We start from the raw sequence: 12,527 nt of genomic DNA, 5'->3' as shown, positions 1-12,527 counted from the left end.
TAAAGGTATATATATATCCACGTGGACATAAAAAATATTCATAATTAAAAATAGCAAATCTATACACGTGGATATGCACACATATATACTTTTAAAATACACTACGAAGTCGTGCAGGGGTAAGAGGTCCTCTATAAAGTTTGATATCGTAACGGCAATTTCGATTAAAGTTTAAAGTATTTTTCAGACCATTTCCCATAAAAATATGTATAACAATCATCCTTTTTAAATAAAAAAAGAAAGAGAAGATTCGACCTCTTTTTGAAGTTTGGCTTTAAATTCTACCTTATTAAGTCGCTCGGTCTATCTCGTAAAGATAGAAATGTTATTTTGGTTAGATTTTCAATTCAATTAAGTAGATACATCACAATTTTTTACTAACAATTTAATATTGCAGCAAAAAGTGTACAATGACTAGTCTTCATTGTGGTGCAGAACTGACTGTTGAACTAACAGAAATGGCAGGTATCATAATCAACAATGTTGTACAACACTGCAACAAAGACAGTAGCAATGGTAGGACATGGGGCCAATCATTGATCATACTATTGGCCTACTGTGTTTGGACTGTTCCATTCTACATATCCCCTCACATGACTATCCTGTTCGGATCAATTTTTATGCACCTCAACTATTTTATCGTACATGTATTACCTCCCGCTCATATGAGTATCAAGTCGTGCTTCTAAACTGCTGTATCGAGCACATGCTATGAGTATCATGTTGCACACTTCAATTACTTCATTGAGCATGTGCTACTTTCCACCAACACGAGTACCAAACTGTGCACTTCAACTACTTCATCGAGCACGTGCTACTTCCCATCAACATAAGTATCATGTCGTACACTTCAGCTACTTCATCAAGTCAGCCTACGTATGTCAGCTACTTCATTGAGCATGTGCTACCTCTCACAAACACGAGTACTAGGCTGCACAACTCAGTTGCTTCTCTTGAGAACGTATTACGAACCTCTTACCAAGTTACATAACTCAACTACTACATTGAGACCTCCCACCAACACAAGTACCAAGTCTGTAGCCACTCATGGGTTTAACCATAAGAATTTCTATCAAAAGGGATAAAAGTATAGAATTGTATACACTTTTTTTCACTTGGTTCAAGCCAAAAATGTGCTCAGAATCCTGCCTTTACACAGCACAGCACAAAAGAAGTTTTGTTTCAACAAAAGGTGTCAATAACATCAATTGTGTAATCCTAGACCTTGAGAGATATGTAAAATGAATTGAAATAACACAGCTTAATGGTCTATAATATGAACAAAATTCTACAGTTATATGAACAAAAAACTTATCGAGCTGCTGGTCTTGTGATAGATTCATCAATGGACAAGTAATGGTCACTTGCACCAAGGTCCATTGAACCCCCGTGTAGGGAGGAATGCATTGAATGCCTGGATATGTCATCTGAACTACCTTCCTTTACTGCTTCTGCGCCTCTTTCGATTGCAATTGCATCCTGGATTTCTTTGATAACTTCTGATATTGATGGTCTCATGTTTCCATGAGGTTGGACACACATCAAAGCTTTCTCAGCTATCTTCCAAATTGATTGGATGTCATAGTCATTGTGTAAAGCGGGGTCAATAATGCCCTGAATGTCCCCACTTTCAATGTGTAGTTTCGCCTGTATGATTAGAAGCAGAAAGTTTTAAAATCCGTCCAGCAAATGTCTAAGACGGCACCAAACTTTATAGCATGGTTCAATAGATAAAATCCTTCCCCACAATGGGATTATGCAGGAGTCCATATAAACTTTTCAGATGTTCCCACTAAACTATAGAAGAAACTAAAGACAATGTAGAAGGTTGGGTCGTTGGAACACCTAATGAGTATAATAATATAGGACTATATCAGAAGCAATAAGATATCAACTTCTTTTAAAGGGAGAAAGTACTAAGGTGAAAATTCAGTAGCAAATTATTATCAAAGATAGCGCATATGATCAATAAATAATCTTACCCACTGGACTATATTACGGCAATTGTGACCAAAATTTTCGTTAGATATTGCTTCTTGGCCAGATATTAACTCCAAGAGAATGACACCAAAACTGTAAACGTCACTTTTGTCCGTCAACTGCTGGGAAATGTAATATCTGTATAGACATTAAATTAAAAGAGTCAATCCAAAAGTCCTGAAGAACATATAACTTTTTAGGAAAAGACAACTTAGGAGGCATTACCCACCGAACTTCAGGAAAAACTACTGAGCTTGCAACATAGTTCATGCAGAATGAACATAACATCTAGTTTTAACAAATCCAGATGACATCATAGAGAAAAGCACTAGATTTTTAAAAGAGGAGGTGATGTATCAACTGTCAACACTCCTGTAAAGGGTATTATGCACAAGACCTTAGTTGCTTTAATTATTATTACTCTCTGTCCTTAACTTGTGTAGCATACTTTCCTTTTTACTCTGTCTCAAAAAGAACGACACTTTTCTATATTTAGAACAATTTAGCTTTAAAATTTATATTTTACCCGTATGAGAAGATTTATTGCCATACAAATGTCTATGGCTTGTTTTAGGACCACAAGTTTCACTTTCCTTGTTTCTTAAACTCCGTGCTCTGTCAAATGGTATCACATATATTGGAACGTGGCAGTACTAGAAAGAAGTTTCATAAATATTGACGAAGAGAACATAACATAATTGAAGTAAAGTCTGGTTAGAGAAGCCCTAGATTCTCCATTATTCCGTAGAATTTTAAATTATTTCTAGTAGAATGAGACGGGCACAACCGAGCAGAATTGTTATAGAGGACTGATATAGCTAAACCAATTAGATAGGCAATGGTGTGTAGTTGTCGTCGTTGCATAGAAGAACTCAAAGAGTAGGATTAGGTGATGTCAAGGCCAATAAAACAAATTAAATACAGAGACCTCTCCAGTTTCACTGAAGATCAGTCAAGTGAATATCTTACACCACCATGGATATGATCTAGCATTGAGAATCAAATAAATAAATCATATTGCTACCGAGACACTTCCAAAATGAAATGTCGCAGTTGTGGACAAGTCATTTATGCAGAATCTTTTTAATTGGTGAAGCAAAACTGCTAAAACATTAGCTTGTGCTGTGGGAAAACTACTCATGTAGCCATGATTTGCTTTTTTCCCATGGCTTTGAAACTCAGGTATATAATTCAACTTAGGAATAATACTAGCTTGATTTGCATCATTAAGATTCATAGAAAAACTGTCCTTGCTAATAGGGGTGAAGAGACCAAGAATATATATGATCCTTCTGACAAATTAAGAGTACACATAGCAACAAAATATTGTGGAATAAAAATGCAGTCAATGCTTGGCCTTGTACAGTGAATAAAAAACTCAAAGTTCCAGAGAAGAATGCATACTCGGGATCCAGATATCCTACAGTTCCACGGANATAGCAACAAAATATTGTGGAATAAAAATGCAGTCAATGCTTGGCCTTGTACAGTGAATAAAAACTCAAAGTTCCAGAGAAGAATGCATACTCGGGATCCAGATATCCTACAGTTCCACGGACTATGCTTGACACATGAGAAGCTCCATCTACTGCAAGTTTGGAGAGACCAAAATCTGAAACCTTTGCTCTCGTATTCTTGTCCAGCAGAATATTGCTAGTTTTCACATCTCTGTGGATGATGGATGGGACACATCCCGTGTGAAGATATTCGATTCCTGAAACAAGCATAAGAGTAACACAGTAAATATAGAAAGATCCTTCTCGTCTAAAACTTCTTCCTTTCATACAAACCTTTTGCAGAATCTTCAGCAATCTCAAGGCGCCTGATCCAGTTAATACGTCTATCAGGTGATTGAGGACCTGCCAACATTTATACACATTGAGAATGTATCAGATTAGAACTTTCTGTAATCAATGTGAAACATGAACTTACCATAGAGGTGTTCTTTTAGAGTTCCATTATGCATGAATTCGTACACAAGGATACTCTTCCCATCTTCCTGACAAAATCCTAGAAACTGTACAAGGTTTCTATGATGAATTCTTGAAAGCAGAGCGACCTGCACCAAATATCATCCAATCACATATTAAGTGTCCAGGAAAACCATAACAATTTAATTCAGTAATACCCTCACTAGAATGGAAATTATAAGTTTGACACATAAACTGGATATGGTTGTACTAATTTACATCAGATCCAAAATTGCACAATGTAGAGGGAGAAGTTGCAGCACTGTGTAACAACTTAATCAAGTTCTAGTCCATTGCTGGTCTAGAGGTTTTATAGCCGGTGACCTTCTATGCAATATACATTTGTTGAGTGTGAAAAGTACCACTGAGAAAGTGTCCTCTGGGGTTAAATTAATCCTTCCTAAATTGCGCAGCTTTCATTTTCTATACTGAGATGCTATGCAAACTTGAAAAGCAAAAATAATGTGTGTCAAGGCAGCCTCCGGGGTTTTGGTTCGACATCAGAGGTAGTACAGAGCAGGAGTGTGGTAGGTGCATGTCATGACTTCAAAACCAGGTTGTTGCACCAAGTTTGCTATTTAAGTTAAACGAGGTAGAGGGGTGGGCCCATTATCCCCGAGTTCCAAAAGTATAATAATGGATTCCTCGATAATCTAAAAACATTGAAGTGTAATGGTGAAGCCTCTTATATCTTGATCTTCCTAACAAAGTTATACAAATAAATAATGGGTTTTATTGCCACAGCATCAGTCCCGACATTCAAGACCATGCTTATGCATCATGACAAGCTTCTAGAATATAATAGGAGCATCCCACTATTTACCTCATTCGAGAATTCTCGCTTCCCCTGAAAGGAATTATTTGTAAGAAGTTTGACAGCAATTTCCTTCCCGTCCTTCAATTTCCCATAGTATACAACTCCAAATCCCCCTGATCCAACCTTCCTTTCAAAGTTCTTGGTCGCTTCTTCAAGTTCAGCTAATGAAAAGCAGTGTGCTGCTTCTGTTGCAGCATCTCCCAAGGAAGAGACAAACCTTTGAGGAGGTAAATTCATCTCGAGGTGGCCTAAAACAGAAACATAATGAGAGTTCCACAAAAAAAAAAGACATTTAGCTTAAAAAGTTGAGCAAAATTAAGTATTGCACCAGACCTTGCTTAGGAGGGCTTTTTTTTCCTTTTTGCAGTAGTATGCAAGAGGCAATAGTAGCAAGAAGCAGAGCTGAAGCCCCAACTGATGATCCTATAATGATTTTCTTACGGCTGCGATTGGTTTCCCCTTCGTGAAGATTAAAGTTTCCAGTATAACTGAGGAGAATACGGAATATTTTAGCAGATTTAGTAGAGAAGTAGACAAGACAAACAATTTAGAAACGCAGCATGATTATCAGAGAAACTTAAGATTTGTAATTTCGACATATAAAATGTAATGAGCCAAGCTTAGTAGAGACTGAAGATGCTTTCAATGTGCAACAAGAACCATTAAAGTAACTGAAATAAGAACCACAACCAAGCGCGGTGGATTTAACATATGTGTATCTTTACGAGCCAACTTATGTTAAGATTATCTGCTTTCATAAAGAAAGGAGTATTGAGTCTCTACCATGAGCTCTCTAGAGATATACCTTGGTAGCTGAAATGAAAAGGTTTAGGCATCAGCAAGAACACCTTAACCACAAGCTAGTTGGGGACAGTATGAATCCTCACTATCCATATCACTTACTTAGACCCGCCTCAATCCAACATTTAATAATTTAGTTTCTCTACCGCTAAAAGAGTAAAACTCAAACTCAAAACGATTTCCATGGCAGTACAGGATAAATGCATGACAAGATACAAGGCCTCAGAAACAAACACTTAGCGCAGAAATGATACCCACTTCAAAATCACACCGTTATCACGAAGACCAGATGGCACACTTCCAGTTAGCATGTTATTCTGCACGTACCTGCAATCATCATTTTTATTAAGAAAGAGAAGACAACTTTACTAGAGGCAGTACATGCGCCTGCAAGCTAAAATAAGAGAAAGGGAGGCAAGTGGAGCCAAAAAAGTTCCAACGATGTGATTATGATCTGCAGCTCAACCAGGGTTATGCTAGATTCTTATTCTGATGCGCAGAAGCTTAATATGGGAGTTAAGCTTATCATCCATATGCATGAACTGATAGTTGAATAGCATCTACAGCCTAACATGCTTGAGTAAATTCTACAGGTAATTGTACATTTAGTCAATAAATAATTTTGCTGCTTACAGTTCTTTCAAATTTGATAGGTCTTCTAAGGTGGAAGGAAGGTGTCCACTCAACTGATTGTTCTCAAGATGTCTGCAAGAAACATAATGATTAGATTCACCACTTAATGTGTTTTAAGAAAATATCTAAAAAGGTTGAATTGAAAAAGGCAGCTCAATTTACATTATCTGTAAGTTGGGACATCCGCTAAAATCGGGTATTGGACCAGTCAGTGAATTACCGTCCAGCCAGCTGCATTAGGAAAATCGGTGCATATTGATTATACTGCAGCAGAAAAGGAAGAAGGGAACCACAGCATATGCATGGAACATTTAACAGAACAATATTATGACTTACAGCTCAACTAAGCTGCTCAACTTTGTCAACTCCGACGGAAGATTTCCAGTCAAATTTTTCCCAGACAATTTACTGCCAATGGTGACAGTTGTGAATTATAGCCCATTGCTTCAGGTTGCAAAAACAATATAAAGAGAAAACTAGAAAGTAATTTTAATTCTTCCATAACTGAAGTGCAGAAAGTGGAACACATGAAACTACACATAAAGAAGCTAAAGTGATGAACTATACATTGATGTTATTCTTGGTCTGATATCTGAGTCACAACGGATCCAGGACCATGGGACTGGTAAGCATGGGTCACCACCTTCGTTTATCAAATTGGCAGAAGAGTAGTGCGAGACTAAACTAGAAATAACTGGTCCTGAAACACATGCAAAGAGTTAGGGATATGCCTTTACTATTTTGAAACTAACGAACAAAGATGCTCATTACAACAGAAAAAATCCTTCTAATGAAATAAACTGCAGATAATCATTTCAACGAACCACATTATAATAATGTTCAAAGAAAAAGACATGGGTTTACCGTCTAAAGAGCCATCAGTTCTCTTTACATATCTGTTTACTTCCATAGCATTCAAGAGNATATGCCTTTACTATTTTGAAACTAACGAACAAAGATGCTCATTACAACAGAAAAAATCCTTCTAATGAAATAAACTGCAGATAATCATTTCAACGAACCACATTATAATAATGTTCAAAGAAAAAGACATGGTTTTACCGTCTAAAGAGCCATCAGTTCTCTTTACATATCTGTTTACTTCCATAGCATTCAAGAGAGGCCCCATGGTGGAATCAGATGCCTTTGCGAAACGAAAAGATAATACAAAGGGCAAGGACAAGTTGAAGTAGCCGGGCTCATATAAACGATATTTCCCATGGGCATTCTCTTGGATATTAACAGCAGCCTTGCTGATATCAGGAGCTCCAGGGAGAAGCAACCGGAATTTCCTACTATCACCAGGTTTCAAATCCTCAATTTCAGCAAAATAAGTAAATGCCCAACCAAAACCAGGGAAACCATCGAGATTCAGACGATAAGTTAACGAGCCATTTCTTCCTACTACAGCAGTCTGCATTGCTTTCTGAGGAGGCATCTCACCATTTAAGGTATTCACATCAATTGGCATTTTGGTTGAAACTCTTTCAGTACCAGCAGCCACATCAACAAGGTAATTGGCTTTTTTTAGGGTGTCAGACGCCCATATTCTATCAAATGGGTCATCAGGGTACCTAGGAGAATAAGGACATTAAGGGAAGATCAAAATTTCAGAAATCGAACAAAAACAGTAAATCAGAAGAAAACCATGCCCAAAGCCTGCTTGTTTCAGTTCAAAAATGTCAATGGCTATCAGATTCTAAAAATATATAAAACGTGCAAGAACATAAATTTGGAAGCTGCCACAGTAATAGAAGAACTGAAACATACCTGACAGGATCATCACTTGCTGCGCCAAAATTTATCCTAGCAGACACGCTCATGAAAAAATCATTCTCAAATTCAGTCATATATATTGAACCATTAAAATGTCGGAGCTCAAGTGTAGAAATGAAGGGAAGCCCCGTGGTTGCATTCGATAAACAGACACTTACGGAAGGTTCCTTGGCTAGAAATATTACCTCTTGGTATTCCATTGTATTAGCATCAGATATAACTATTGTAGCCCAATGAGTTGCCCCAAGTGAGATATCAAACTTTGGGTACACATTGTCCTTATCAAAGTTACCATATAGAAAAGTTGCTCTTACAAGGTACCTGTTTCGGGGAATCACATCAAGTGTATAGCAATACTTCCTGTTATCGGCTGGAAAGTATCTCAAGGCCATATACTGTGTCCTCGTCTCATTTGCTACAGAGATATTGGCTATATTTCCGCTAATCATTTGAGTATCAGGAGTCCATTGAAGACCAAGTTCATCTGTGAAGTTGTCTTTGCCTCCACAATCTAAACTTACAAAACCTGTTTGACAGTTTAAAATTTATCAGCAGTGCATAAAGAATGAATATATATCCACCAACTTTCACACCCATTGGTAAAGCTTCATTAAAGAATGAGAACTGCTTTCTCCTTTAGCAACCCCCAGAAATTTTACGTCATGTCTTATTTATCTCTCTTAACATCAACAACATACACAGTATTCCTACCTCGCGGAGATAAAGAAGTTGTTCCTGGAGGACTCGGCTCTAGTTCAATAAATCAAAGTAGGTATGAAAAGGAAAAACAAGATTGAAGAAAATATAGCAACTAATAAAGAAACAATACTCCACTAACTACTAACCTTTTACATCCTCCTATCTAAGGTCATGTCTTCGGTAAGTTGACAAATCAAAGTAGGTATGAAATGGAAAAACGACATTGAAGAAAACATAGCAACTAATAAAGAAACAATACTCCACTAATTACAAACCTTTTACATCCTCCTATCTAAGGTCATGTCTTTGGTAAGTTGACAAATTAAAGTAGGTATGAAAAGGAAAAACGACATTGAAGAAGACATAGCAACTAATAAAGAAACAATACTCCACTAACTACTATCTTTTACATCCTCCTATCTAAGCACATCTCCCCAATACTTTTTTGGCCAACCTCCTATAGATCTCTCTAGCTTTGCAGAAACTTAAGCGATTGCATAACACTTTTCTGTTAGATGCTATTGTTTTAGTTACACTAAGAAGTTGCATTTTTAAAAGCCAAATGCAGTGTCAACAACTAAACATCATTTTCAGCCATTTCCTTAAATCCAGATCAGGATCTGGCTTACTAAAGCCGAAATGAGGTCTCAAACCACTAACCTACAGAAAATTCTGAGTACATCATCAGTTCTCTGCTTGAGATTATCAAAACTTCTTATGATTGCCAACAAAAGCTTTATGACTAATGTGGTTTATTCATGCAATTTAATAACTCTTTCTATCAGCTCTCACAAGTCAAAATTACCTATGGCATCTGGCAGAATTTTAATTTGTGCAATGGGAAATGACAAGGACAGGCTGACAGCTGCATTAAGAATTTAACTTGAAACAATTGAATGTCAACTTGATGTAAGTGGTTCCAGGCTTATGCTTATTTCTAGTGTTGTACTTGTTCTAATATGCACAAAGGGATCAGGAAATGTTTCTCTCATTTATAGCAAGTTAAGTCAAATCTCAATCAATGCCAGATCTTTATCATATTATTAGGCTGCATAGGCATGACTCCTTGTCCGTTGGACACCAAATGACGCAAGCCAGCCTTTGAGAATTGGATTAAGCTATGTAAAATAGTCTAAAATTTATCCTCCAAAAGGTTGAACTTTTCATGCTCAGAGTCTGTTCTAAATCAGAGTTCCCTTTCCACAAGTATGATACCGAGTCATAGATTTGAAACAGTAACATGGTCCATCAGATTTCAAGAATGAAAGCATAAGCACCCACAATACATACATTCCATGAATATGCATTCAACTATAGATACATCCCTTAAAAGTATGTAGCACATAGCAATGAGACAAACAAAACATTTAATTTCTCCTATTCTTCTATATTTGTTTTCTCCATTTCACATTTCAAGTAAAATCAACTACCTTAATTAAATAGGAATTTTGTTCAAAGAGCACCATCAAAAGCAGTAGATACAACCTCACCCACCCCCACCACACAAACACATATGTCATGCATGTACTTCTTTTCATCTTCTTTTTTTAACCTCAAGAGTCCAGAGCCAAGAACCAACTCCCCCAACTACTCCGAATTTCGCGCAATAGAAAGCTCACTATTGGGGTCTCAGGGCTCCCTAACAAAGACGACTTCATCTCTGATTAAGTATGAAAGAAACTTTACCATTCTGCCACACCCTTCACTAAGATTACAATACACTCTTAAAAATCAAATCTTGCAGCAGATTTACTACACAGAAATACACTATGAACATCACAACAAATTTTCTTTAAGAAAAAGTAGTACAACACATAACAACAGAAACCAGTGAACAAGAACAAGTAAATCTAGAACCCCACAAACAAAAAATAAGCAAAAACATATTTAAACAAAAGGGTTATTACCTGGCTGTGCCTGGCTGCCATTAATGAGAAGAAAAACAGCAAACCAAACAAAGAAGATGAAAACTCCAGTACCCATTACTCCAAATCTTGTTCTTTACTGAAAATTAAAAAAGAACAAGTACTACTATGGAGATGGAAACATCAAAAAGGACACTTAGCTAAAAAAAAAGTAAAAAACAAAAAAAAAACATAACATTAATGTATATGATTGCTATACATATGTTTCTGAAGTGAAAAAGAATGTTTTTTTTTCTTCTTAAATTAAATAAATTTGAGTAATAAATGCTGAAATAGCAAAAAAGTAGGAATCTTGAAAGAGAAAAAATGATAAAAATTGAATTTTTTTTTATATATTTTTTTAGTGTGTGGAAAGGACTCTTATCACTCTTCTGCTAAGTTAAGTTGGAAGCATTATCACTTGTCAGGTACCAATTATTTTTTTTTATATTTTTTTTTTGTTTTTTTGTTGTTTATGTTTATCTATTAAGATTAAATTAAGAAAAATAAAATAATTTTATAAAGTTTAATTCTAACATGACATCTTAAGTTGTTATAACTTTTGTTTTTTTTTTAAATTCTTAAATAAAGTCAAAGAAGTTGTTACAGTCGACAAATAGTCTTATTCTAAGAAAAAATATTATTTGACTGAAATATATAGGTTATCAAATCGAGATTTATCGTATTAAAATTTAATTTATCAAAGTAAATTATTTTAAATTATATACGTAGTTAACATTAATATTCATCTATATACATATCTTGATTGACCTATAATATCAAATTTATATCGTTAAAATTTGAATGTGAAGGTTTAACTTTTATTTAATATGTAATTTCTTGAAAATTTTTGATATATAAAAAATAGATAAATTATCTATATAAATAATTAAAATATTTTTTTTAATCGTATCGAAATTTTATGATGTCATATATTTTAATATATTTGATATGTACATCAAATAATTAAAAATTGAAAGGTAAAGAGAAAAGGTCAAATATGGGACCTACAGCATGGAAGGTTTAAGTTGGACTATATTATGACTATCTTATATAAAAAAAAAGAGATATTCCTTCCTCACCCCACCCCACCCCCCTCCTAACTGAGTTTTTGGTTCGATTAATTTAAATTTGAGTTACGTTAAAAATCGTCAAAACATGAATGTTTGATTATATATAGTTTGCTATCTTCAAAGTTTAAATTTAAACTCTTAGTTAATAGTTGCATTTTGTACATACGTGTATTCGTCTGCAAATCACAAAAGAATGTAAATTACACTAGATGAGTCATATGCAACAGCTCGACTCAGACATATTGAAAAGGAACATTTTCAAATTATTCATGCGGACAACCATCTTTAAACTGAGTCATGCCGAAGGATTTAGTATTTTAATATTAGATATACAATGTTAGATAAAAAAATTTAGTGTTAAAAATTTATATAACAACAAATAGACATTTGTTAGAGCAATAGTATAGTTAAATTAATTAAAAGTTGAGATAATTGTGAGGAAAATAACTTGCCCAAAAAAGTAGAAAAAAGTCCCTTTTTTTTGGAAAAATACATTTCTTTAAGGAACCAAACAATTAAAAAAAAAAGAACTTATTTTAATGCTAGGTTTTGAAATAAAGGACAAACACAAACTAAATAATTTATCATTGTATAAACATCTATAAAGGGCAAGTTAATCTATAAATAAGCAACTAAATTATTTTCATCTATAAAGGGCAAGTTAATCTATAAATAAGCAACTAAATTATTTTAATCAATATCATTATTTTGCAAAATTTTAAAGGAAATAAACTACACAAATTAAGGAACGTTAAAGATATTACGATATTTGGAGAAATTTCGTTCTCAATATGATTATTTAACTAATTGAGTCAAATCTAATATTATTATATTTACCAATTAGATTAGGATCATTATTAAAATAATCGTCTTG

The 12,527-nt window shown here is 34.8% G+C and overlaps 1 protein-coding gene across 1 annotated transcript; it reads right to left on the bottom strand.

Moving 5' to 3' along the window:
• Positions 1–1,066: 1,066 nt before the first annotated feature.
• LOC107031477 (probable LRR receptor-like serine/threonine-protein kinase At1g67720) lies at positions 1,067–10,890 on the bottom strand. Its single transcript, XM_015232871.2, has 15 exons — positions 10,584–10,890; positions 7,972–8,503; positions 7,264–7,775; positions 6,769–6,901; positions 6,538–6,609; positions 6,364–6,432; positions 6,202–6,273; positions 5,827–5,895; positions 5,101–5,255; positions 4,774–5,015; positions 3,913–4,039; positions 3,771–3,839; positions 3,508–3,694; positions 1,983–2,118; positions 1,067–1,647 (listed from the first exon to the last, which is right to left on the bottom strand). The coding sequence occupies exons 1-15, from the start codon at positions 10,657–10,659 to the stop codon at positions 1,312–1,314; spliced, it is 2,787 nt and encodes a 928-aa protein (XP_015088357.1). The 5' UTR covers positions 10,660–10,890; the 3' UTR covers positions 1,067–1,311.
• Positions 10,891–12,527: the final 1,637 nt, after the last annotated feature.

Source organism: Solanum pennellii, chromosome 9 (genome assembly GCF_001406875.1).
Source record: "Solanum pennellii chromosome 9, SPENNV200".
Classification (NCBI taxonomy): Eukaryota; Viridiplantae; Streptophyta; class Magnoliopsida; order Solanales; family Solanaceae; genus Solanum; species Solanum pennellii.
This window is presented reverse-complemented; position numbering and strand designations above follow the sequence as displayed.

Excerpts from the sequence above, each read along its gene's own strand:
- LOC107031477 (XM_015232871.2), bottom strand. The coding sequence starts at position 10,659 with ATGGGTACTGGAGTTTTCATCTTCTTTGTTTGGTTTGCTGTTTTTCTT. Across the intron at positions 8,504-10,583 it reads TGGCAGCCAGGCACAGCCAG|GTTTTGTAAGTTTAGATTGT; the intron begins GTAATAACCCTT and ends ACTGTCAAACAG. Across the intron at positions 2,119-3,507 it reads GTAGGATATCTGGATCCCGA|ATATTACATTTCCCAGCAGT; the intron begins GTATGCATTCTT and ends ATGTCTATACAG.